The 23,611-nt window shown below is 46.4% G+C and overlaps 1 protein-coding gene across 5 annotated transcripts in view; it reads right to left on the bottom strand.

Moving 5' to 3' along the window:
* Positions 1–23,611, bottom strand: part of asap2a (ArfGAP with SH3 domain, ankyrin repeat and PH domain 2a) — a 100,322-nt gene that overhangs the window by 45,458 nt on the left and 31,253 nt on the right. For all 5 annotated transcript variants that reach the window (XM_065025632.1, XM_065025631.1, XM_029675062.2 and 2 more), the window contains exons 2-4: positions 21,934–22,006; positions 6,738–6,883; positions 3,099–3,173 (exon numbers count right to left, since the gene is read on the bottom strand). In XM_065025632.1, the coding sequence (XP_064881704.1) occupies positions 3,099–3,173; positions 6,738–6,883; positions 21,934–22,006 (294 nt within the window). The remainder of the gene's footprint in view (positions 1–3,098; positions 3,174–6,737; positions 6,884–21,933; positions 22,007–23,611) is intronic.

Here is a 23,611-nt window from a genome sequence, read left to right as displayed (position 1 = left end):
AGAGACAGGCTGTGTGAATCAGAGCAGAAAGCACCATGACTTGCACCCCATTAGCCCCATGTCAGGAGTGTAATGAGAGTCACCAGTGGGGTAATGAGCAAATCGGCACCACTGCTTCTCCCGCTCTGTCAGTACTCACCGTTCAATGGTCTACTTGCTTCCCTCTGTCAGTACTCACCCTTCAATGGCCTACTTGCTTCCCTCTGTCAGTACTCACAGTTCAATGGCCTACTTGCTTCCCTCTGTCAGTACTCACAGTTCAATGGCCTACTTGCTTCCCTCTGTCAGTACTCACAGTTCAATGGCCTACTTGCTTCCCTCTGTCAGTACTCACCGTTCAATGGCCTACTTGCTTCCCTCTGTCAGTACTCACCGTTCAATGGTCTACTTGCTTCCCTCTGTCAGTACTCACCGTTCAATGGTCTACTTGCTTCCCTCTGTCAGTACTCACCGTTCAATGGCCTACTTGCTTCCCTCTGTCAGTACTCACCGTTCAATGGCCTACTTGCTTCCCTCTGTCAGTCCACATAGGCCCTGTACTAGGGCTGTCCCCAACTGAAAAACATCTTGGTTGACCGAAAGTCTGTTCTTTCGACCAATCGGTCGCCCTTTTTCAACGTGTATTTTTCCATATATAGACACACCCTATGGTTTGAATAAAATCAACTATATGCATTGAGCTTGTCTGATGCTTTAAGCTTACAGTTTGATGAATTGAGACAAATGCCTTAAGAGGGCGAGAGGTCTAGCTAACCAGAAGAAGAAAAAAAACTGAACCAACTACTCTCCTCTTGCTCCTGCTGGCTTTCGCAGATTCTGCAATTACACTCATTTCATCAAAATTCTATCCAAATCTAAATGAAAATGACAAAGCTAAAAAGTAACTTCTATTGCCATTGCTATGTAAACACAGTCTACATAAAACCAACCAATAAAAACATTGCAGCCTGCAGGTAGAACATTTCCGGGATAAAAATAAATATTCTATAAATCACATTGGCTACACATGGCCTGTCTGCAACAAACTTGAAACATTGTACCAGCTATTAACTTGGGACAGACCTGAAGCTTGCACTAAGGACCTTTCAGCACTGTATAAAACATTCTGGGCCCTCAGAGTTTCCTGTGCCAGTGAGCGGACGTGGATAAGAGACCGTTCTTGACCTGGGCAGGAGCTCACCACAGCTGAGTACCGGCACCTCAAATGTTCTACTGCTTGAGCTTCTGTTCCTCTTATAGAATAGTATCTCAAAAGTATTGTGGAGCTCCTGCACCTAAATATAAAAAGTACCAGCACCCAAAATGAGTCCCGGAATCTATTTCAGTCCAAGTCAAGCACTGATAAGAAGTAATCAGGTTTCCACAAGATCAGAGCATGACATTTTTCCCACTCACGCCAAGTGGTTATTGAAAGGGAGAAAGCTGGAAAGATTTTTCAAAATACAATGAGGAACTTTTGTCAGCTCGGGGATTTGATCTTGCAACCTTTCAGGTTTACAAGTCCAACGCTCTAACCACTAGGCTACCTGCCGCCCTAAATGAATACATTTGCGCGCAGGCCAGGTAGCCTATAGGCCTACTTCTATGCGTGCGGCCATTACTCAACATTGACAGGAGCACTCTAATCAAAAGACAATGACTAAATGGACAAAACTCGTAAATGGAATGAAAAACAAACAAAACGTGTTTCTCACTAGTGTCGCATAGGCTGTGCGCTCTGCTAACGATGTGTCCACTCTGACAGCGACAACTGGAAGAATAATATTGAATGCATTCAAATAAATGACCTTAACCAAAAGTAACAAACATTGTCGATTAGAAATTATAGGAATGAACAGGTAAATGTAGTACTGCTGAGATATGTAATGGGGAATTGATAGACACTAACAATCAAAACGCAAACAATTCACACAAGTTATGAAGTTATGAAACAAGGAATGTGCACACATTGATGGGAAAGAGAGCATTCTGAAAGTGCATTGTGCATCTCGGGGCATGGTCAATCTGACATCTGTTTCCGGTGATCTGGCCTCAGCAGAAGTCAGGGCATTCATTACTTTGTGCTCGTCGCAGAAGCAGTGCTGTCGTCAAGGAAGTGAGTTTGTGTTCACACAGGATGTACCGCCCCCCACCTACCGTCAACCAATCGTGTCAATGTGGAGCTATACAGAGCCCTCCGCATTGTGATGTGGAACGGAGCTCGATTTGTTCCTCTGCATGCCTTTGAAGGCTCTGCAATTGCGTCACACCCTCCAAAATGGAGCCTCCGACCACATTTTCGGATCAAGCATGAATTGGCTTTGGATTAGTTCATTGAGATGGGCGCAAATTATTACATATTACATACATATGTCACTAATCGACTAAAACAATCTTGATCGACCAACAGCCTAACGACCAAACAATAGACCCGACGACTAATTGGGGTCAGCCCTACTCTGTGCACAAGCCTACTCGTTTGGGCTGATGTAGCCTGTGGATGCCAACAGTTACAAAGGTGAGAGGTAGGGGGCATGGAAGAGAAGAAAAAAAAGAAAGCAAGAGTTCTTGGAGATTTTAAGAGGCTAGAGTGAGCAGCCATGGGATAGCCAGTCTCTCAGAGAGAGAGAGAGAGAAAGAGACAGAGACAGAGAGAGATCAGAGAAGACAGTAATGAGTGCTGATTGGATTAGAGGCCTGGCAGACTGGGCTGTCTGGGGCCGGCCTCCCATTGATATAAACAAGATTCTGATTGCATTCCTGCAGTAGGCTGTCTGCACCATCCCACACTGGCTGACTGGTTTCTCCTGGAGCTAGTAGAATATGTGGGCTGGTCCCAGACTTTAAATGTGTGACGGAGCGTAGTTACAGTGACGTCTAGTGCAAGAGCGGTGCGCCATTTATAGTTTCCACCCCCAACACACACACACACACACAATCCTCATCTCACACACCTTATCTGTTCTCCAGCAGCTACAAAACATGTACAGTACCTAGTAATTACAACAGTGTAGTAAGGTAATGGAAGAGCTTTTACACATCTCTACTTTAATCTCTGCCTGTAATAACCAACACCCATCACAGTGTAACAGAAAGCCATGCAGGATAGTGTTCCTCACCCCTTTGACTCCTTTCAGGTCTCCTTTCAGCAGGCTGTCCAGGGGGAAGGTGATGATGTTGTTCATGTTCTGGAACTGAAATGGACAAAGTGGAGAGGGCCTAGGTCAGAGGGGTTCAACGCGAGCATGGGTGAATAGTGACAACCACAGATTACGCGTGCCGTTTAAACGCACTCACCTTAGCTGGTTGTGTGTGTGCGCGTCTCTGTCTTTCTGTGTCTTTGTAAAGACACTGTGTACTCTACAACGGTGTGTCTTAAAGTGATAATCTACTCCCAGAAATAAAAATCATGAAACTCCTGACAATTTGGTGAAATCCTAGGTTCTCTCAGTAGGTTAAAACTGTTTTCACCATGATTGACCTTCTAGTGGTCTGTCTGTAAAACCAGGAAATGGTGTAGGACTGCATCATAACCACGTACACTGACTACACCAAACTTTAGGAACACCTTCCTAATATATAGAGTTGCTGCACCCCCTGACATAGATTTTCAAGTAGATTTAAGGTGCTCTCGAGTGGCGCAGCGGTCTAAGGCACCACATCTCAGTGGAAGTAGGCGTCACTATAGTCCCTGGTTCGAATCTAGGCTGTATCACATCCGGCCGTGATTGTGAGTCTCCTAGGGCGGCGCACAAATTGCCCAGCATCGTCTGGGTTTGGCCGGGGTAGTTTGTCATTGAAAATAAGAACGTATTCTTAACGGACTTGCCTAGTTAAATAAAAGGGTAAATATATACACACATTTTATTTTTTAAGTCAAAACTGTAACTCCGCCACTCAGGAACATTCTATGTCCTTATGGTAAGCAACGTCAGTGTAGATTTGACCTTGTGTTTTAGGTTATTGTCCTGCTGAAGGGTGAATTCATCTCCCAGTGTCTAGTCGAAAGCAGACTGAACCAGGTTTTTCTTTAGGATTTTGCCTGTGCTTAGTTCCATTCCTTAACAATTACAAGTATACCCATAACATGAAGCAGCCACCAGTATGCTTCAAAATATGGAGTGGTACTTAGTAATGTGTTGTATTTGACCCAAACATAACACTTTGTATTCAGGACAAAAAGTGAATTGCTTTGCCACATTTTGTGCTGGATTACTTTAGTGCCTTGTTGGAAACAGGATGCATGTTTTGGAATATTTTTATTCTGTACAGGCTTCCTTCTTTTCAATATCAATTAGGTTACTATTGTGGAGTAATTACAATGTTGTTGGTCCATCCACAGTTCTCTCCTATCACAGCCATTCAAACTCTGTAACTGTTTTGAAGTCACCATTGGCCTCATGGTGAAATCCCAGCGCGGTTTCCTGAGTTAGGAAGGACGCCTGTATCCTTGTAGTGACTGGGCGTATTGATACACCATCGAATATGTAATTGATAATATATTCAATGTCTGCTTTAAAAAAAAATCTTTACCCCATCTACCAATAGGTGCCCTTCTTCACGAGGCATCGGAAAACCTCCCTGGTCTTTGTGGTTGAATCTTTGTATGAAATTCACTGATTGTGACTGAGGGATCTTACAGATAATTGTGTGTGTGGGGTACAGAGATGAGGCAGTCATTCAAAAAACATGTTAAAACACTATTATTGCACACAGAGTGAGTCCATGCAACTTATTATGAGACTTGTTAAGCACATATTTACTCCTGAACTTATTTAGGCTTGCCATAACAAAATGGGTTGCATACTTACTAACTCAAAACATTTCAGCATTTCATTGTTTAATGAATCTGTCAATTTCAAAAACATAATTCCACTTTGACATTATGGGGTATTGTGTCTAGGCCAGTGACAAAAAAATGACAATTGAATCCATTTTAAATTCAGGCTTTAAGACAGCAAAATGTGGAAAAGGTAAAGGGGCGTGAATACATCATAAATACAGAAGTATGTGGACCCCCTTCAAATTAGTGGATTCGGCTATTTCAGCCACACCCGTTGCTGACTGGTGTATAAAATTGAGCACACAGCCATGCAATCTCCATAGACAAACATTGGCAGTAGAATGGCCTTACTGAAGAACTCTGAGTTTCAACGTGGCACCGTCATAGGATGTCAGTTCGTCAAGTATCTGACCTGCTCGAGCTGTTCCGGTCAACTGTAAGTGCTGTTTTTGTGAAGTGGAAATGTCTAGGAGCAACAACGGCTCAGCCACGAAATGGTAGACCACACAAGCTCACACAAATGGCCCCCGAGTGCTGAAGCGTGTAAAACTCAGTCCTCGGTAGCAACGCTCATCGAATTCCAAACTACCTCTGGAATCAACGTCAGTACAAAAACGGTTTGTCGGGAGCTTCATGAAATGGGTTTACATGGCCAAGCAGCCGCACACAAGCGCCGGCTGGAGTGGTGTAAAGCTCGCTGCCATTGGACTCTGGAACAGTGGAAACGCATTCTCTGGAGTGAGGAATCATGCTTCACCATCTGGCACTCTGACGGACGAATCTGTGTTTGGTTGATGACAGGAGAACACTACCTGCCCCAAAGCATAGTACCAACTGTAAAGGTTGGTGGAGGAGGAATAATGGTCAGGGGCTGTTTTTCCATGGTTCGGACTAGGCCCCTTAGTACCAGTGAAGGGAAATCTTAACGCTACAGCATACAATGACATTCTAGATGATTCTGTGCTTCCAACTTTGTGGCAACAATTTGGGGAAGGCCCTTTCCTGTTTCAGCATGACAATTCCCCCGTGCACAAAGCGAGGTCCATACAGAAATGGTTTGTCGAGATTGGTTTGGAAGAACTTGACTGGCCTGCACAGAGCCCTGACCTCAACCCCATCGAACAACTTTGGGATGAATTGGAACACAGACTGCGAGCCAGGCCTAATCGCCCAACCTTGCCCGACCTCACTAATGGTTGTGGCTGAATGGAAGCAAGTCCCCGCAGCAATGTTCCAACATCCAGTGGAAAGTCTTCTCAGAAGAGTGGAGGCTGTTGTAGCAGCAAAAGGGGGGACCAACTCCATATTAATGGCCATGATTTTGGAATGAGATGTTCAATGAGCAGGTGTCCACACACTTTTGGTTAAGTAGTGTACTTTCTGAAGGCACTGGATCTGCTGTGGAATAAAAGGCATGTGTGTGCGTGTGGAATTCCTACCCTAGGGACATGGAGAGATTTCCATCCTGCTCTAATTGTGTGCGTATACTCTGGGGTCAGAATGTTATCGGGAATCGGAGGCCTTTGGGGTAGATCAGTTTTCCATCACAACGTCCAAAGTGCTACTTGAAGACCAAATACCTGCTGGATCCAATTTACAGAGACCCCATTTTGAATCCCAATATAGATTTAAACAACCCCCAAGCTTTATTAGAAACACCTGACAGAGTCATTCTAGAGGATTTTGCCTCACCACAAGAACAATGTCAATTTACACAGAGAGCGGATTCACTGTTGATTTAATATGTGTCGTCTCAAGAACTGACCAGGTGGGTTGCCAGGTATGGAACTAGGTTGCCATGTTGGAGTCAGAAGATGGAATGGCTAATTTCCTGGCTTTGATTCTCGGCAGCCGCAAAACACTTATTTCATTCTAAATTCCTAAAGCTGGTAGACTTTTCCTCATTCAGAACAAATAATTAGTTTGAAGGTGCATAATAGAACAAAACGGGGTTCATCTCAGTCTTTCCTCTCACCAGGTTTTTGAAGAGGGCGGTGAGCTCCTTGGTGAAGACCGAGAACTTGAGGAAGGCAGAACCCAGGTCGGGGTCGTCCCTGTAGACACAGTTCTCCCCAAACTTCTCCAGAGCCTGGGTGTACTGCTCCTCATTCTCCACATGGGCTGGAAGAAGAGGAGAGAAAGAAGGGATGAACACGGCAGCACCAAGCCAGTGTGCATATTAACAATCACTCTGCCAGCACCAAGCCAGTGTGCATATTAACAATCCCTCTGCCAGCACCAAGCCAGTGTGCATATTAACAATCCCTCTGCCAGCACCAAGCCAGTGTGCATATTAACAATCCCTCTGCCAGCACCAAGCCAGTGTGCATATTAACAATCCCTCTGCCAGCACCAAGCCAGTGTGCATATTAACAATCCCTCTGCCAGCACCAAGCCAGTGTGCATATTAACAATCCCTCTGCCAGCACCAAGCCAGTGTGCATATTAACAATCCCTCTGCCAGCACCAAGCCAGTGTGCATATTAACAATCCCTCTGCCAGCACCAAGCCAGTGTGCATATTAACAATCACTCTGCCAGCACCAAGCCAGTGTGCATATTAACAATCACTCTGCCAGCACCAAGCCAGTGTGCATATTAACAATCACTCTGTCCTTCGGGTATGGACATCAGTGGTGGAAAAAGTACCCAATTGTAATACTTGAGTAAAAGTAACGATACCTTAATAGAAAATGACTCAAGTTACAGTGAAAGTCACCCAGTAAAATACTACTTGAGTAAAAGTCTAAAAGTATTTGGTTTAAAATATACTTAAGTATCAAATTCCTTATATAAAGCAAACTGTTATTTAAATGTAAAAAAATGTACGGATAGCCAGGGGCACACTCCAACATAATTTATAAACGAAGCATGTCTGCTTCCACCAGATCAGAGGCAGTCAGGATGACCAGGGATATGTGAGTGAACCCTTTTCCAGTCCTGCTAAGCATCCAAAATACTTTTGGGTGTCAGGGAAAATGTACAAAGTAAAAAGTACATGATTTTCTTTAGGAAGTAAAAGTTATAAAAATAGTCAAGTACAGATACTTTAAAGTACTACTGAAGTAGGTTTTTTGGGGGTCTGTACTGAAGTACTTTACACCACTGATAGACATACACACGGACCACGTGCACACGCACACTTTTTCTGATCCTTACATGGCAATCAATGAATAATAAATAGGGGCCTTGGTTAGAGTGCACAGTGCAGTGTGTGTGGAATTCCATATCCCCCATCTCTCTGGCATTGTTTTTGGGAAACAAGGACACAATGGGACAGGGAGAGAGTTGGAGAAGACGGTGTCTGCATCCCAAATGGGGATGGGTCAAAAGTAGTGCACTATATAAGGAACAGGGTCCCATTTGGGACACAGCCTGTGTCGTCACACTGGAGTGACTTCAGAGCAGCGGCCATGTGGCGGGGATGAGAAAAACAAAGGGCCTTGAAAGAGGAAGAGCGAGAGACTGGCGTCACCCAGTTAAAAGGGAACTATGGTTACACTGTCTGGGTTCAATTGTGCAGAGGGAGCATCACAAACTCTCTCGTACAATGAGATGAAAGAAGAATTACTCATGAAAGTTTGCCATTCATTTGACTTTGGGAGTCTATAGACAAAACTGACAGTGTCACTGGTTACAGTTTGCACTTCCTTATTCGAACCCAGCTAGCACATAACGTTCTGAGAACCAAATGTAGCTTTCTTTTTTTTTTTAAGAGCGTGTTTGTCCTATGGTTATTTTGCATACAACCTTCCCATAATGTTTCCTACAGGTTTTCTTAAGGTTCTATTTAAAAGTAATTTTCTACAATTATTCAGAGAACGTTAAGAAACAACGTTCTTCTGTGTGAATTTCTGTACTAAGAATGTCATTTAAAAACATTCATCCGTTCTCAGCGTCAACAAAACTCTATCCTCCATCTTGTTAAGTGTGATCTTAATGAATGCTTGTTTCCTTTGAAATAGGGTCTGTTTGAATTTACAAAAATGCACAGTTTTGTAAGAGTTGAAAAACATTGCAATCTCAGAACATTAAAACCCAAAAATGTACTTTCAGGGAACCATTAAAAAAAACGTTCTCAGAACCTTAACTCTCCTTGCAATCTAAACATTGTTGTTCCCAGAACAGGTGAAGATCTCACTTCCAAGGCCTCCCGAGTGGCGCAGCGGTCTAAGGCATTGCATCACGACAGACCCGGGTTTGATACAACTGACCGCGAACAGGAGACCCATGAGGCAGTGCACAATTGGCCCAGTGTCGTCCTGGTAAGGGGAGGGTTTGGCCGGCCGGGATGTCCTTGTCCCATCGCGCTCTAGCGACTCCTTGTGGTGGGACAGCCGCATGCTTGCTGACATGGTCCCCAGTTGTACGGCGTTTCCTCCGACACATTGGTGTGGGTTGGCTTCCGGGTTAGGCGATCAGTGTGTCAAGAAGCAGGCTTGGCAGGGTCGTGTTTCGGAGGACGCATGGCTCTCGACCTTCGCCTCTCCTGAGTCCATATGGGAGTTGCAGCGATGGGACAAGACTAGCTACCAATTGGATATCATGAAATTGAGGAGAAAAAAGGTGTAAAAAAAATACATCTCAAGGCTTCATTCCCAGAAGCAATAAGGAAAACAAAAACGTATGTTCCCACAACTTCAAAAGAACCTAATATGCTAGCTAAATGACTAAAATGTACATGTTACAGTTAGGTTGCTTCTAAAACTAAGGCTAAAGCTAATACATATGGCTGTGGTATAAAAAATAAAAATAAAAAATAAAACCTAAGAGAGAGAGATGCCACCCGTGCGCGCGCGTGTGTGTGTGTGTGTGTGTGTGTGTCAGGAAGTTGGCAATTCAACTAATCAAACCCAGCAGCACCACTTCAAGCAACAAAAGGGAAGTCCATAAAGCAGGCCTGACAGATGTCACCTAGCCTCAGACCCACACTTCATTAAGTGCTGCTCACAGCTAATAAACCAGAGGTGGAGAGGAACACTGGGATTTGAGGCACTGGTTGGGTGCAGGGAGAGTTGCCATGACAACCCAGAGACCTTCCCTCGAGAACTATGGTGAATCACTAAAACAATACCGAAATACACTACGGAAAAAGGAACAGCACGTCAGAAATCAGCATGTAATTGAAGAATCCGTAGACTAACCACTTCTGGGAAAATTGGAAAACAAAGAATTATCTATCCAAAATGGAGATGATTGGGTAAACCACTTCTCCAATCTTTTTGGCTCTATAAAAAAGAACAAACAGCAAAAACATATACATGATCAAGTACAAAATCTTTGAATCAACTATTAAAGACTACCAGAACCCACTGGATTCTCCAATTACCTTGAATGAAATACAGGACAAAATAAAAATCTCTCCCACCCAAAAAGGCCTGTGGTGTTGATGGTATCCTCAATGAAATGATCAAATATACAGACAACAAATTCCAATTGGCTATACTAAAACTCTAACATCATCCTTAGCTCTAGCATCTTCACCAATATTTGGAACCAAGGACTGATCACCCCAATCCACAAAAGTGGAGACAAATTTGACCCCAATAACTACCGTGGGATATGCGTCAACAGCAACCTTGGGAAAATCCTCTGCATTATCATTAACAGCAGACTTGTACATTTCCTGAGTGAAAAAAAATGTACTGAGGAAATGTCAAATTGGCTTTTTACCAAATTATCGTGCGACAGACCCCGTATTCACCCTGCGCACCCTAATTGACAAACAAACAAACCAAAACAAAGGCAAAGTCTTCTCATGCTTTGTTGATTTCAAAAAAGCCTTCGACTAAATTTGGCATGAGGGTCTGCTATACAAATTGATGGAAAGGGGTGTTGGGGGTAAAACATACTACATTATAAAATCCATGTACACAAACAACAAGTGTGAGGTTAAAATAGGCAAAGAAACACACACATTTCTTCCCACAGGGCCGTGGGGGTGAGACAGGGATGCAGCTTAAGCCCCACCCTCTTCAACAGATATATCAACGAATTGGCGAGGGCACTAGAAAAGTATGCAGCACCCGGCCTCACCAAACTAGAATCTGAAGTCAAATATCTACTGTTGCTGATGATCTGGTGCTTCTGTCACCAAGGAGGGCCTACAGCAGCAACTAGATCTTCTGCACAGATTCTGCAAGACCTGTGAAGGTGTTCCAAAAAAGGTCCAGTCACCACAACCACAAATTCCATCTAGACACCTTTGCCCTAGAGCACACAAAAACAAATACATACCTTGGCCTAATCCTAAGCGCCACATGTAACTTCCACAAAGATGTGAACGATCTGAGAGACAAGGCAAGAATGGCATTCTATACCATTAAAAGGAACATAAAATTCAACATACCAATTAGGATCTGGCTAAAACAATGCTTGAATCAGTTATAGAACCCATTGCCCTTTATAGTTTGTGACGGGTTATTTCAACCCATATTTTGTTGTTCTGGGTGCAGTTTGTTTTGCATCATTAGACTGCTCCGGTTGTTACCCATTTCTGCTCTCCTGCACCTGACTTCCCTGCAGCCAGTTACGCACCGCTTACAGAATTCCACACCGTGAATATGGAGTCAGCAGGAACAGGTGCCCCTGATATAGGGGTCGAGGAGCGTGTCCGGGAGCACGCGGTGATGCTCAATCCATCTCGGCTCCGCCACGGACCGCGTCATCCAAACCATGGACCGTTGGGAGAGACCGTTCCTCCAGCGCCTCCACCAGCACAACAGGGGTCTCCACTACTCGCCCCCCCTTCACCCGGTCCCAGTGGGATTTGTCTCGTCCTTCCCCGGGAGTACGATAGGACAGCTGCATGCTGCCAGGGTTTCCTGCTGCAGCTGGATCTATACCTGGCAACCGTCCACCCGGCTCCTTCGGGCCGTGAGAGGGTGTCCGCTCATCTCGTGCCTCTCGGGGAAAGCCCTGGAGTGGGCCACGTTGAGGATTTCACCCGCCGCTTCCGTCCAGAGCGGGATCTGTCGGTTCCATCCTCCAGGACTGCCGCTCCGATGCCCATGGAGCTGGGAGGTGCTGCGCTCAGGGAGACCGGAGGAGGTGCCTTCACGTGCACCATGTGTGGCCGCAGAGGTCACACTGCCGGTCAGGCTGGGTTGGTTCCTCAGGGGGTCTAGGCAGCAGGCAGGGCACTCTGGCGCCACCCCAGGTGAGCCGGCACCATTCTCACCCAGAGCCCTCTGATGCACACCTGTTTTTATACGCTACTTTTCCTGAATTTTCCTTGCATTCCCAGCATAAGGCGCTCGTCGATTCAGGCGCGGCTGGGAATTTCATAGCCAGATGATTCCCCCATAGTTTAGGGATCCCCATTGTTCCAGTGGCTATTCCCTTCCCAGTTCACGCCTTAGACAGTCGACCATTAGGGTCAGGGTTGATTAGGAAGGCCACCGCTCCCCTGGGCAAAGTGACGCAGGGGGGGGTGGGTCACAAGGAGAGAATCAGTCTCTTTCTCATTGAATCTCCTGCATTTCCCATGGTCCTAGGCCTACCCTGGTTAGCCTGTCATGACCCCACTGTTTCATGGCAGCGGAGGGCTCTCAAGGGGTGGTCGCAAGAGTGCTCGGGAGGTGTTTTGGTGTTTCCGTTGGTGCTACTACAGTGGAAAGTCCAGACCAGGTCTCCACCGTGCGCATTCCCCCCGAATATTCAGATTTGGAATATCCAAAAAGCCAACTCGATTACCACCCCATCGTCAGGGGGATTGTGTGATAAATTTCCTGGTAGACGCCGCACTTCCCAGGAGTCACGTGTATCCCGTCACAGGCAGAAATGGTGGCATTGAAACATATTTCTCCGAATCCCTGCGTCAGGGGGTACATTCGGTCCTCTACTTCACCCGCCTCCTCGAGTACATTTTTTTGTGAAGGGGGGGGGGGGGGGGGTCTGCGCCATTGTATTAACTATGGAGCTCTTAACCAGATCACTGTGAAGTAGTTACCCGCTACCTCCCATAGCCACAGCGATTGAGTCAATGCACAGGACACGCTTCTTCACAAAACTAGATCTCAGGAGCGCTTACAACCTGGTGCATATCCGGGAGGGAGACGAGTGGAAGACAGCGTTCAGTACCACCTCAGGGCATTATGAGTACCTCGTCATGCCGTACGGGTTGATGAATGCTCCGTCAGTCTCCCAAGCCTTTGTGGACGAGATTTTCAGGGACCTGCACGGGCAAGGTGTAGTGGTGTATATCGATGACATTCTGATATACTCCCCTGCACGCGCCGAGCATGTGTCCTTGGTGCTTGGTCGACTGTTGGAGCATGACCTGTATGTCAAGGCTGAGAAATGCCTATTCTTCCAGCAGTCCGTCTCCTTCCTAGGATACCGCATTTACACCTCAGGGGTGGAGATGGAGTGACCGCATTTCAGCCGTGTGTAATTGGCCGACTCTCACCACGATAATGGAGGTGCAGCGTTTTCTAGGGTTTGCCAACTACTACCGGAGGTTTATCCGGGGTTTTGGTCAGGTAGCGGCTCCCATTACCTCACTGATGAAGGGGGGTCCGGTTCGGTTGCAGTGGTCGGCTGAGGCGGACAGGGCTTTTGTTCACCTAAGGGCCCCGTTTACCTCGGCTCCCGTGCTGGCCCATACGGATCACTCTTTGGCGTTCACAGTGGAGGTGGACGCGTCCGAGGCTGGGATAGGAGCCGTGCTCGCTCAGTGCTTGGGTACGCCACCGAAGCTCCGCCCCTGTGCCTTCGAGGAAGCTCAGCCCGGCGGAGCGTAACTACGACGTGGCGGACCAGAAGCTGTTGGCTGTCATCAAGGCTCTGAAGGCGTGGGGACATTAGCTTGAGGGGGCTAAACACCCTTTTCTCATCTGGACTGACCACCGCAATCTGGAATACATCCGGGCAGCGAGGAGACAATCCTCGCCAGGCAAGGTGGGCCATGTTTTTTACTCGTTTTGTTTCACCCTTTCGTACACACCAGGTTCCCAGAATGTCAAGGCAGACGCATTGTCCCGGCTGTATGACACAGAAGAGCGGCCCATGGATTCCACCCCCATACTCCAGGCCTCCTGCCTGGTGGCGCCGGTAGTGTGGGAGCTGGACGCGGACATTGAGCAGGCGTTACGTGCAGAGCTCACTCCTCTCCAGTGTCCCGCTGGACGTCTGTATGTTCCGTCTGCACGTTCCATCTGCTGTCCGTGACTGGCTGATCTATTGGGCTCACACGTCACCCTCCTCTGGTCATCCAGGTATCGGTCGGACAGTGCGCTGTTTGAGTGAGAGGTACTGGTGGTCCACCTTGGCCAAGGACATGAGTGTTTATGTTTCCTCCTGCTCGGCGTGGGCCCAGTGTAAGGCTCCTAGGCACCTGCCCAGAGGTAAGTTACACCCCTTACCCGTTCCACAACTGCTATGGTCTCACCTGTCGATAGATTTTCTCACAGATCTCCCCATCACAGGGTAACACCACGATCCTGGTCGTTGTGGACCGTTTCTCCAAGTCCTGCCATCTCCTTCCTCTGCCTGGTCTCCCTACGGCCCTAGAGACTACGGAGACCTTGTTCACTCACGTCTTCCGGCACTACGTGGTGCCTGAGGAAATAGTGCCTGACCGAGGTCCCCAGTTCACGTCCAGCATCTGGAGAGCGTTCATGTAGCGTCACAGGTTTTCACCCTGAGAGTAACAGGCAGGTGGAGAGAGTTAACCAGGATGTGGGTAGGTTTCTGCGGTCTTATTGCCAGGACCGGTCGGGGGAGTGGGTGGCATTCGTGCCCTGGGCAGAGATGGCCCAGAACTCGCTTCGCTTCGCCACTCCACTAACCTTATCCCTTCCATTGCGTACTGGGGTATCAGCCGGTTCTGGCTCCTTCGCATCAGAGTCAGACCGAGGCTCCTGCGGTGGACAACTTGTTCCGGCTCGCAGAGGAGACATGGGATGCCGCCGGGTCGCCCCAGAGGCTGGGGTTGGCGCGCAGCTGGGGGGAGTACTGTCACAACTTCAGGCGAAGTCGGTTCCTCTCCTTGTTCGGGCAGCATTTGGCGGTCGACATCACCAGTGTTCTAGCCATCGCCGATCCACCTTTCATTTTCAATTTGTTTTGTCTTGTTTTCCCGCACACCTGGTTTCCATTCCTTCATTACTTGATGTACATATAACCCTCGGTTCCTTCCATGTTGGTGTGTAGAATTGTTTATCGTAAAGTGTTTGTGCACTTCAGACTGGGCTGCGAAGGGTTATTTCAACCCGTATTTTGTTGTTCTGGGTTTGTTTTGCCTCATTAAACTGCAAGGGGTTGTTACCCAGTTCTGCTCTCCTGCGCCTGACTTCCCTGCAGCCAGTTGCGCACCTCTTACTGAAATACCACAGGGTGACATCACAGCAGCAAGATTTGTGACCTGTTGCCACAAGAAAAAGGTCAACCAGTGAAGAACAAACACCATTGTAAATACAACCCATATTTATGCTTATTTATTTTACCTTTTGTACATGAACCATTTGTACATCGTTACAACACTGTATATAAACAATGACATTTGTAATGTCTTTATTCTTTTGGAACTTCCGTAAGTGTAATGTTTACTGTTAATTGTTATTTTTTATTTCACTTTTGTATATTATCTACTTCACTTGCTATGGAAATGTCAACATATGTTTCCCATGCCATTACAGCCCCTTGAATTGAATTGATAGAGACAGAGAGAGATGTCTTAATGTTTACTATTCATTTTTGATTATTTCCCTTTGGTTTCTTGTCCATTTCACCTGCTTTGGCAACGTAAAGAAATGTTTCCCATGCCAATAAAGCCCTTTGAATTAAATTGAGACGTTTTTTTTTTTACAAGTAGTACGGAGCTGCGGCTCTGAATATTGTTTCTTTATCCTATGTAATGTTTTCTCAGTGAATTTGGTGGGTGTTGTCCCCTGTTCAGAGAAAGTAGTCCTTGAAGTTGTTTAGGTTTATGTCCTACATCCTGATATTACCAGGTTCTGACCACTAGACGGTGCTGTTCCTACTATTAGGTGATTTGTTAAAGGGAACGTTCACCCAAATTACAAAATTACATATGGCTTTCCTTATCCTGTAAGCAGTCTACTGAAAAGGTACGACAGCAACCTATGCTTTGGTTTTGTTTACCTGGCCACTGTTTCAAATGCAAACATTTTAGCATTTGTGGCACAAATCCAACCAATAACAGGAGCATCGCCATCTAATAGTCAGCATCGCCATCTAACCTGGTAATTTGGTAAAACCAAATTCACTGAGAATGCATTACATAGAATGAAGAAGAAGAAAAAAAATACTCTGAGCCATACCTCTATACTACTTGTCACACAGAGAAGCGATGCGGTATACTCGCTGTATACTCGCTGTAGGAATCCTCATGTCTTACTCATTGTTTAGAATTGTTTCGGGTCCAAATCTGAAGTTAAGTACTATATTTCTTGAATGTTATCATTTAAAAATGGCCAATGTAGATGCAATCAATTAGCTACATTTCACAGAGATCAAATTATATTTCAACAAAATAATGTTGCAGGAACACTAAATCTTATCTGTTTTCAACTACAGAAATGATTTCAGAACAATCGGAGAAGGTGAGTGTTGAAATCCTCTTTCTTGTGCTTTTTGAGGTGAGAGAGACAGAGCGAGAGAGACAGAGCGAGAGAGACAGAGCGAGAGAGACAGAGCGAGAGAGACAGAGCGAGCGAAAGAGAGAGAGATGCGGAGGAGTGCGAGTATCGACACCCCAAGGCATCTGCCCCCAGAGAATGACTCAGCGGAACACATTATCGCACAGCATCTGTCCAGACAGACTGTCACACACACGTCCAACCTTTAACGTGTTCACACGTGAAATTGAAGAACTTACAAGCAACTCTTATGGTGAGGCAATAAGATCAAGGTGGATGAATCATGTCTAGAACCAGCAGATTAAAAAAATCCTACCGCAAGATAAACATGAACGACAAGCACTGTATTTGGAGTCCTCTGAGCTCATAGGCATAGATTTAACGAGCGAGTTGAAAGTCCTTGATTAAAATTTTTAAAAAGGCTTTTAAACCCTAATCCCAAAGTCAAATTGTCTACTGAAGGACATTTTTCCTGCTTTTAGAGAACACACAATCTAGTCAAGTTACCTGAATGGGACCTACCGTTGAATACCCCATGGGTTGCTGTTTTATTTGCCCTTGCTCACCTCTGGCCACAGGTGGCTGACGCGACAGCACACGTTCAAACACACGCAGACTGTTTAGGCAGCAAACCCAGCTGCTTTGTTGTGGGTCGCCCTGGCCTGTGTTGTCGCCAGCGGGCACTGCCTGGGCTTTTGTTTTTTCATAGTGGCACCTGAGATCAGGGCCTCTCGGTGCCTCAACTATCCACCCATGACAGAAAACACCCGGCGTAAAGCCCACAAGGCTAGTCTCCTGTTTACTGTAATGCAACCCCAGCAGACAGACACGTCAGTGTACTGTGTGTCTGAGTGTGTGTGCCACCCTCCCCAGTGCATTCCTACGCTGTCTCTCGTCTCTTTCCGTCACAGCCAGGGATAGTCAGTGATGACATGACATGGAGGGCTGGCTTCTGCTGTTGTGGATGAATCGAGGGAATGACTTGGGTTCCTGTCTGTGGCAGGCCCCCAGGAAATGGTGGCCCCCTTGTTTTATGGGAATCTTGAAAAGGAGGGAGAAGGTGACACAATTCACCCATTGAAAGCCCTTTGAAAATCCACACACAGGCAGAGACACAGTTCTTTGGCAACTCAACGCATACAAAAACACACAGAACAAACCAACTGTAGATCTGCAAGAACAAACGTAACACACACACAGACGTCCCCTGCTGTGGATAATCTAACAGCATAGAGAGTGGTGGGGTGTTGTTATTCCAGCATTGTCCGCTCCACCAGACAGATCTTTGTTTAATCAACAGATAGTAGCCTAGCTTCTGTTTCCTCAACCCAAACTCTCTCTCTCTCTCTCTCTAGGGCTGGTCAATCACAAGCTTACTTTGCTGGAGGTTTCAGCACGGACAAAACTCTATGTCCACATCCCCATCTATTTCCAGCTTAGGACCACACTGTCCACGGAGGCTGAATAAATACTGCTGGACTTAACGGCCAAATTGTGAAAAGGGTGTTAAGGTTTACCCAGAGGACCACCAATTGGAGGGGAGAGGGATGGTCGCTAGGGGAGAGCTCAGTGGGAGAGGACAGAGGAGTAAAATGGACATTATGACAGTCCTGCTGTTTCTGTGGCTCTCAGTGGCCTCTACCTGCAGTTCAGGCACATCCATTCACAGTATAGTTCCATTAGTGCTTCTGGAAGCCTAATTCCCTCCGTTACCTGGCAGCTTGGCGATAAAGTGTGTGTGTGGCTTGTGATGGGGGGAAAAAGCAAGACCGCAAGGGGAATGACAACATGAGTTCTTTTGGACGTTCCGCTCCAGTTCGGTCAGTCTGACCGGGCTCTCCACTGGGTCTCTGTCCTCCAGGAGGATGGCTGTGTCCATGGTGAAGGATGCGCGCATCATCTTCTCTGCTCGACTGCCACTGACCGACTGCCAACCTGGTTGACTGCCTGCCGGATTGACTGCCTGCCTGATTGACTCTTCAAGACCAGCAAGAGAGGCTCCTCAAATCAACTGTAACAGGTCAGAATCTCTGGGATGCTGCTTTCTGAGAAAAACAAAATCAAATACTGTCCATTTGGACAACATAGCTGTCATCTTCTCAAAAGCTAGCCTTTTTACCTGAGTGTGAGAAAGGAGAGAGGAAGTGATGGAGAGCCAGAGGGAGGCCCGAGATAAAACAGCACGTCATTATTGCTGGAGGGCCTGGTCAGGTCAAAAGTTAACACAACGTCCAAATGGCATGAGTCTGGAGCAAGAGTCTTCGAGACATGAACTTTGCGTATGGAATAACATTACACACCTGGGCATGTGAAGGTCGTGGTTATGAGAAGCCAGCCATGTTGTCGAATGGACAAGAATAGTTCTCTCAGAAAGCAGCATGCCAAAGCAAAGGAGGGCAGGCAGCAGCACAGATTGAAAGAGCGACAGAGCAGAGAGAGATTTCTCCCAATTCGCACCAACTGTCACGGATGAATATTTCAAAGGAGAGTGAAGCCAAGGCGACTGACTAAGATTGTGGGTAGGGAAGGGAACCTGGGTGAGATGTCTTAGGTTCAGTTCAGCGCCTCTAGCCCACATTAGAATACTAAGCAGAATACTAAGCAGCACAGACTCAAAAGTTGCATAGACCCCCTGACTGGAAAATACGAAACACAGAATCTCACTGACAATGATGACGAGCTGTTGAAATGTCTTACATTTACATTCTTCTTAATGGTCAAGGTCAACAATCCCTCCAGGATTTTTTGTGATATTTGCGACAAAGATCCTTGATTTTGCTGCAGCAATTCTGACTTTTGCAATAATTTTGTCCAGTTTGTGATGAAAATACGCTGACAAGGGAAAAAGTTTGTTGACGTGTGGCTTGTTTGAACCATATTTTGATGTAAAATGTGCAGTGATTGGTTGAAATTGCGAGCCCTCTTTTTGTACTGCAGTAGTGGGTCAATTTTTAGGCTAAAATATTGCAATGATTTGACTGTTTTAATGCAGGGATTCGTCAAATTTACAAGCCCTTGCATAATATGCGGAGAATTGTTGATTTTGCTAAAAAAAATTGGAGCACGGAATCCTGGAGGGACTGGGTTAGGTTCTATGCCTAAGGGCACCTTCTGTTCTATGCAGAGCCTGAAACAAGCGCTAAATATTATAGTTAGCATTGGAGCCAACTTTCGCACTAATGCTAACAAGCCCGGCAACACATTCTTTCACTATTCATATTGGAACTTACAGAAGTCTTTGCTACACAGAAGGGCCAGAAAATTGACTCCCACAGCTCCGCTAAATCAAAAGAGTCTTAATTCACAGCACTCATTCTCAGGAAGACTGGAAGGTCACCAAGTTCTCCTCTTATGTAATCAATCAACCTCTGTTCCTCTTCTGACTGAGGGTACATTCAGAAAGGGCCTGTCCAGATGAATGACGACAAGGGGTGATCCACAACGTGAAAGAACACGATAGTGGAATGTCAAGGACCGTTTCAAATCTAAAATGTGAACGATGACTTCAGAACATCTCTTAATTCACAACGGTCCTTAACGTCAATGACCAGAGGAGTAGAACTACTTCGATGTTTCCACGGCATTCTTGACACGTCTGTCTCATGAAATGAACAAGACTACTTGAAAAGGTCGTACTGACAATAAGTCCAGAGTTACTGAATACGACACACCCCTGTAGCCCTAACATTACCCACAGGTCTCCGACATGGCTGTCAAACGTCTGACAGCTGAGCAGAGCTGGCAGGGGTGTAATAAACCTGGGTGCTGAGGTCTTGACGATTTTGTTTTCTGAGGCCTGAGGTTAACCAGTAGTAGAGGTTTATCTGTGAGGATCACAGACTAAAAGCCTTCAGGAGAGACTCATCTCTCACGTCACCAGGACTCAGATTTACATCGGGCCTCCAACGCCACTCAAATCAGGTAGCCTATCAGTTAAAGCACTTGGCCAGTGACCGAAAGGTTGGGGATTCAAATACCCGAGCCGACAAGGTGAAAAATCTGTCGATGTGCCCTTGATTAAGGCACTTAACCCTAAGTTACTCCAGGGGTGCCGTACTACTATGGCCGACACTGTAAAACATTTCTCTGCACCTTGTATGTGACAATAAGCACAAAAAAAATGTATGTTATCGAAACCTATTACTGTACGTCTATGTAGTTACTACGTTTCTCGAAGGGGCAATGGATTCTACTGGCACCTTAGGGGAATAGTAATCTAAATCACAATCACGAGCTGCTAGCTGCATTGACACGCAAGCAAAGCCATCAAATGTATATTACATTTTAATCTCCAATTTCCCAGCTACGTTTACACGCTAGCAAAGCCATCAAATTTACATACAATTTGAATCTCTAACTTGCCTTTGTCAACAAAACGAATGTCAGAAACAAGACGAATCTATAGTGTGTTTTCTGTACTGAATATTCTGTTGTCGAAGTAACAATTAAGATTGTCAGTGTTAAGAGGTCCATAAAGCCTCTTATTGAAAGTGCTTAAAACGCTTAATGTGGTTGTAAAGAATTTAAGCCCCTTATTTTGGAAAGGATTCAGCCAACAACATGAATTCGACCAGTTATGAAAATCCTTCCATTGACGGTGATACCACAGCAAATTATGCATGTTGCCTAGTAACCAACTGGTAAAAGAGTCAAAATGCCCACCAGAGGCATCCACACATACTGTACACACACACACACACACACACACACACACACATACTGTACACACACACACACACACACACGCCTGCAATGTTGTTTAGTGACACAAAGGCACTGTCTCAGGATACCGGGAAGAGAGGAAGGAGATGAAATGAGTGCTTGGAACTCCATTAGAACATAGTGTAGTGGGGAAGAGCGCAACACTGTCCCCCTTTTGCCCCCGTACACTCACAAGTACTCACACAAAGGGTGTTCCCTGGTACACCTGTTCCTCCAAGGTCTGGGGTAGACAGCTGTCCCCCCTTGAACAGAGGTAGCAGTGTTCCCAAAAAAGGCCCAGCTCAGCAAAGAGAGAGAAAATCGTTCCATACGCTCTCAGCAGGACCCTGTCACACAGCCCAAAGACAAGGCGCTGGAAACAACCCACACTGTCACAGCCAGCCAGAGAGTATGCTGATGAGCTCCGTGCACACACACACACACACACACACACACACTTGCAACCCACCCAAAACAAGCACACACTAATTAAGCCAGTCTCCCCGTGGCCATCTTCCAGTAGATATGGATTCCTCAGTTTAAACCCTACCGTAGTAAGCATTGACAGAGGGAGTCAGCGTTGCTGTTCTCTTCTCCATACCGTGCATTTGGAGAACATATGGAGTTACGGCAGGGCCATAAATCTTCAAACGGAGGTCATCCTCTCCCCTCATTTGACCGAAAAACACACCGACCCTAAACCCTGTCATACCCTGGCCCACACACCCCACCGCGGCGACCAGGTACATGGACTAGCTTATCGAGTTCCCGTGATGACCGTCACAGGTGGCTCTGAACTCTGACCTTTCATCAGATGGGAGCGCTATGGTGTTGTGACTGCAAATGAGTGTTAACCTTTCGGACTCACCCAGACCCGAGGTGTAGATGGCCTTAACGGACTTCTTCATCTTGTACAGCACGCTGCGGTCCACATCCAGCGCCTGGAGGGAAGGAGAGGGAGGAGGTCCAGTTAGTGTCTGACCAAGGACACAATGAAAGCCACACATTCTGTAGCATTCGTGTTGCCTTGCCTTACTGACATGTCTGAATCATTCCCACAGCTAATATCGAATGAGATCGTGTTGTTTGAGGCATGTCGTCAGCTCTGGGAAACGTCTGGTACCTAACGTTCTCTCGAGGAGAGAGTTTTTTGTCCCCTTCTCATCTTTGGCATTGATAGCGTTTATCTTGCCACAAGTCCTTGTGGACACAGGTGTGTCAGTGTGTGCCTACTATCTGTGTGTGTGTGTGTGTGTGCTTGTAGGTAGCAGGTGTGTTTTAAAGTGTATATGTGCGTGGCTTTGGGTAGCAGGTGTGTGATTTGCATCTGTGTGTGTGTGTGTGTGTGTGTGTGTGTGTGTGTGTGTGTGTGTGTGTGTGTGTGTGTGTGTGTGTGTGCAAGGAGGAAGGGAACAGCCTCCTGACTGCAGGTGATTCATTATTCAGTACGATGCTATAAATAGGCTGAATCCCAGTGTGGAGTAAGAGGGGCGAGAGAGAAGTTCAGGAGGCATCCAAACAGACCAGATAGGTGGAGCCACTCCATTATGGAGCTAGGTCAGGCTGATGAGGTCTCGCACTACTAAGAAGCCTTTCCTGTAAGATGCACACACACACACACACACACACACACACACACACACACAATGCACTTACAGTACACACATACTCTCTGACTCCAGCTGAGACAGTGCACCACTGTACCAACCAACGATTGAATGGTCTCCGGGGGATTTGGGAATTTAGTTTTGTGCTTCACCAAGAAGGTCCAGCCGGCGCCACTCTGTCCTTGTTCCCAATATCACTGAATTCAACAGATCCTATCCCCCTCCCTTTACCTCAGTCTGATTCTACTTTGGTGAAAAGGCACAGTGGCTCCATTCAGTTGCCACAGATAAACATACACGGTATTCCCCTTGCTACCATGCTAGCCATGAGAGAGAATAGTTAGACCTAAATCAGCATTATATTTTTTTGAATCCCCGAGAAGTGCTCTGTTTCTTGTTGGTATTGAATTTCACGGAGTGGGCGAAGGCTGACAATGTGCTTAGTCACATGTATCAGTGGTTGCCTCGTGCTGACACGGGGAAGGCTGACAATGTGCTTAGTCACATGTATCAGTGGTTGTCTCGTGCTGACACGGGGAAGGCTGACAATGTGCTTAGTCACATGTATCAGTGGTTGTCTCGTGCTGACGGGAAGGCAATGTGCTTAGTCACATGTATCATGCTGACGCGGGAAGGCTGACAATGTGCTTAGTCATGTATCAGTGGTTGTCTCGTGCTGACACGGGAAGGCTGACAATGTGCTTAGTCACATGTATCAGTGGTTGTCTCGTGCTGACACGGGAAGGCTGACAATGTGCTTAGTCACATGTATCAGTGGTTGTCTCGGCTGAAGGCTGACAATGTGCTTAGTCACATGTATCAGTGGTGGTCTGACAATGTGCTTGTCACATGTATCACGTGCTGACACGGGAAGGCTGACAATGTGCTTAGTCACATGTATCAGTGGTTGTCTCGTGCTGACACGGGGAAGGCTGACAA

The sequence above is a fragment of the Oncorhynchus nerka genome, linkage group LG12, assembly GCF_034236695.1.
Source record: "Oncorhynchus nerka isolate Pitt River linkage group LG12, Oner_Uvic_2.0, whole genome shotgun sequence".
Classification (NCBI taxonomy): Eukaryota; Metazoa; Chordata; class Actinopteri; order Salmoniformes; family Salmonidae; genus Oncorhynchus; species Oncorhynchus nerka.
The sequence above is the reverse complement of the archived record's forward strand: the minus strand, read 5'-3'. Positions and strand labels throughout refer to the sequence as shown.